The sequence below is a fragment of the Ochlerotatus camptorhynchus genome, unplaced genomic scaffold, assembly GCF_037179485.1.
Source record: "Ochlerotatus camptorhynchus isolate MF236.1 unplaced genomic scaffold, CSIRO-AGI_Acam_v1.1 ptg000862l, whole genome shotgun sequence".
NCBI classification, from domain to species: Eukaryota; Metazoa; Arthropoda; class Insecta; order Diptera; family Culicidae; genus Ochlerotatus; species Ochlerotatus camptorhynchus.
The window spans coordinates 14,504-17,120 of record NW_027041321.1 but is presented as its reverse complement, the minus strand read 5'-3'; the positions used below and the strand labels follow the sequence as shown (position 1 = coordinate 17,120).

Genomic DNA, 2,617 nt, shown 5'->3' with positions numbered 1-2,617 from the left:
CAAAAGCCAGCTTGCTGGTGTTAGAATCAAAAATGTTATAAACATTGCTGAACAAGCGAATGACGACGTCACGTTAGCACAACATTCCATACTGAAAACAGCAGACGTGACGTCACAGAAAATAGCTGTTTTGTGTAAGAACATTGCAAAGAAATACGAACACCACTAAACATTTCCACATTTCACTAATACCAATAAACCGGTTGGGCCAGACCTTGCACCGTCGGGGTTCTTCTTCTTTATTCCTTTATTTAACGTCGGTCTCTGTTCCGCAATCTAGTGCCAATCACCGACGGACATCGATTGCCATCCATTGACGGCAATCGAATGTGCAGGAAGGCAGCTTCCACACCTGCGTAGGATATCGCACCCATTCAAACACACATGGGCCGGGACCAACGGCTTTACTTCCCTTCCGAAGGAAGACGTGATCAGAGATTTTTATGCCTCAGAAAAATCCCACCGACCTCGGCTGGGTTTGAACCCAGACCCATTGGGGTGTTAGAAAGCAGTCACGCTTACCACTGCACCACCGGCGCCGGCACCGTCGGGGTTAACCTCAATCTGATGGCAGTTCAGTGGTACTGTTTACGTGGACTTAGTCGATTTTTTCTTGGGTAGATTTTCTCGATAATTTTTCAGATTGCAGTGAGATGTAAACCACACTTTTGCACGAGCACCATCCTTTCACCACGCATTTCCTCGACAATTTTCATACTATATTCGGAAATTTTAAAATATATTTTTTTCGAAAAAACGACTAAGTGCTTGTAAACAGTACCACTGAACTGTCAAAAAGGTTCAGCCGATTAACACTAAGTTTATTTGTGACGTCACGCTGCAGTATACCTAATTAGGTTTTGCAGCGTGACGTCACAAATGAACTCAATGTTAATCGGCTGAACCTTTTTGACAGTTCAGTGGTACTGTTTACAAGCACTTAGTTGTTTTTTCAAAAAAAAAAAATTCTAAAATTTCCGAATTTTAACTTGAAAATTGTTAAGGAACAGCGCGTTGCAAGGATTTTGCTCGTGAACATTGCAGAAATGTGGTTTACATCTCACTGCAGTCTGAAAAATTATCGAGAAAATCCACCCAAGAAAAAATCGACTAAGTCCACGTAAACAGTACCACTAAACTGTCATCAGATTGAGGTTAACCCCGACGGTGCAAAACCTAATAGAGATTGCTGACGTTTATCGTACGCACACTACGTCACGTATACGTATACGCAAAAATGTTTTCATCGGGAAAAAAAACTTCATAGCGAAAAATTTTCCCGATGAAAACAAATCACTGACACAATCATACTTTAGCAATCTCTATATGTAATTGCGTTGTTTGGAAAGTGGCACATGTGTGGTAAAGCGTATCAATGAACAAATAATTTCATTACATTTTTAACTTTACAATTGCATATCGGACAGGATTTGCGTTGTCTCCATATTTTCATGGCACATTTATAACAGCAACAAAGATGTACAAAATTGCTATGAACAAACACGCTATTTTTTGGTTCCGATAGGCAGAACATACATAACCCCAGATTATGTTCAGATTTTGCATAAATTGCACTGTAATCTGATGACTGTGGTTCATGCAGAACATTTTGCTTATTATAATACGGATTGTCATACAACGCTGAACCAGTCGATTCACATGATACCTGAGATAATGTCGAGCAGCGAAAACTGAGCTTTGAATTTGAAAATGGAGGTGCTTCAGCAGAGTCAATTTTTTTAATTGCATGTTGAGATGTTCGATTGGATTCGATTGTTTCCTGTGAAAACGTTTCTTCAAATACAAATTTTTCTTCTGTAGGAGTTCGTTCCTGACTTGAAGAAGAGCTAAAACCAGAATCTTTAAAAACGTCTAACTGTAAATGCTTGTTTTTAATTTCAGTTACTTCTGGTAAAAGTACTTCACTATCACACCGTTTCTTAAAACAAACTGATTCATAGTTTAGCGACTCATCTGAATTTCTACGCTTATGGTTTTTGATAATGGAACTTGCCAGAGATGTTCTCTTCAAAATTCCCTGATGTGCGTTCTCATTGCTAGTCATGATGTTAACGTTATTGTCCGTCTGCTTTCGACATGCTGAGGTTTCATTTATCACAATATCACTCCCGCTGTCGCTATCGGATATCTTAGCCGTAGATCTGGTTTTCCCATAGAATTTGTTTGATTCCAAGCTATTCGACACTACACTTTTTGATGACGACGACGTACTGCTATCAGATAGTTCCCCATCCTCAACAACTTTTTTTAAACGAGTTTTTCTCTTCTGCTTTGGGCGTGGTGGAAAGAAGCTTTTACGTACCTAGAAATAAGATAATTGGTTAGAAATGTTTGACATTTAAACTAAAATAAAGCTAAGCAATTTTTTTTTCTCAATATGTATAATTTTTTTACTTTATCGGTTTTTGCCGAATATGTGTTAACGTTACAGTTCGATAAAATAAATAATTGTGTATACCTGCTGAATGATGTTTTTCTCTTCATTTCGATTGTGTTGAAATCTTCATTTTAAATTAGTAATGCCGAGTGATTTTGAATTTCCTTGATGACTTTCCAATGATGCGTCGTAATAATAGTTACATGTAAACATAATCGC

General features: G+C 38.1%; 1 protein-coding gene across 1 annotated transcript; it reads right to left on the bottom strand.

Annotated features, from left to right (window-relative positions):
• Positions 1-871: 871 nt before the first annotated feature.
• Positions 872-2,323, bottom strand: LOC135715345 (E3 ubiquitin-protein ligase Mdm2-like; the record flags this gene model as incomplete). Its single annotated transcript, XM_065238665.1, has 1 exon — positions 872-2,323. A coding segment is annotated over one exon (951 nt), but the record flags the coding sequence as incomplete, so codon positions are not given.
• Between the last annotated feature and the right edge of the window lie 294 nt (positions 2,324-2,617).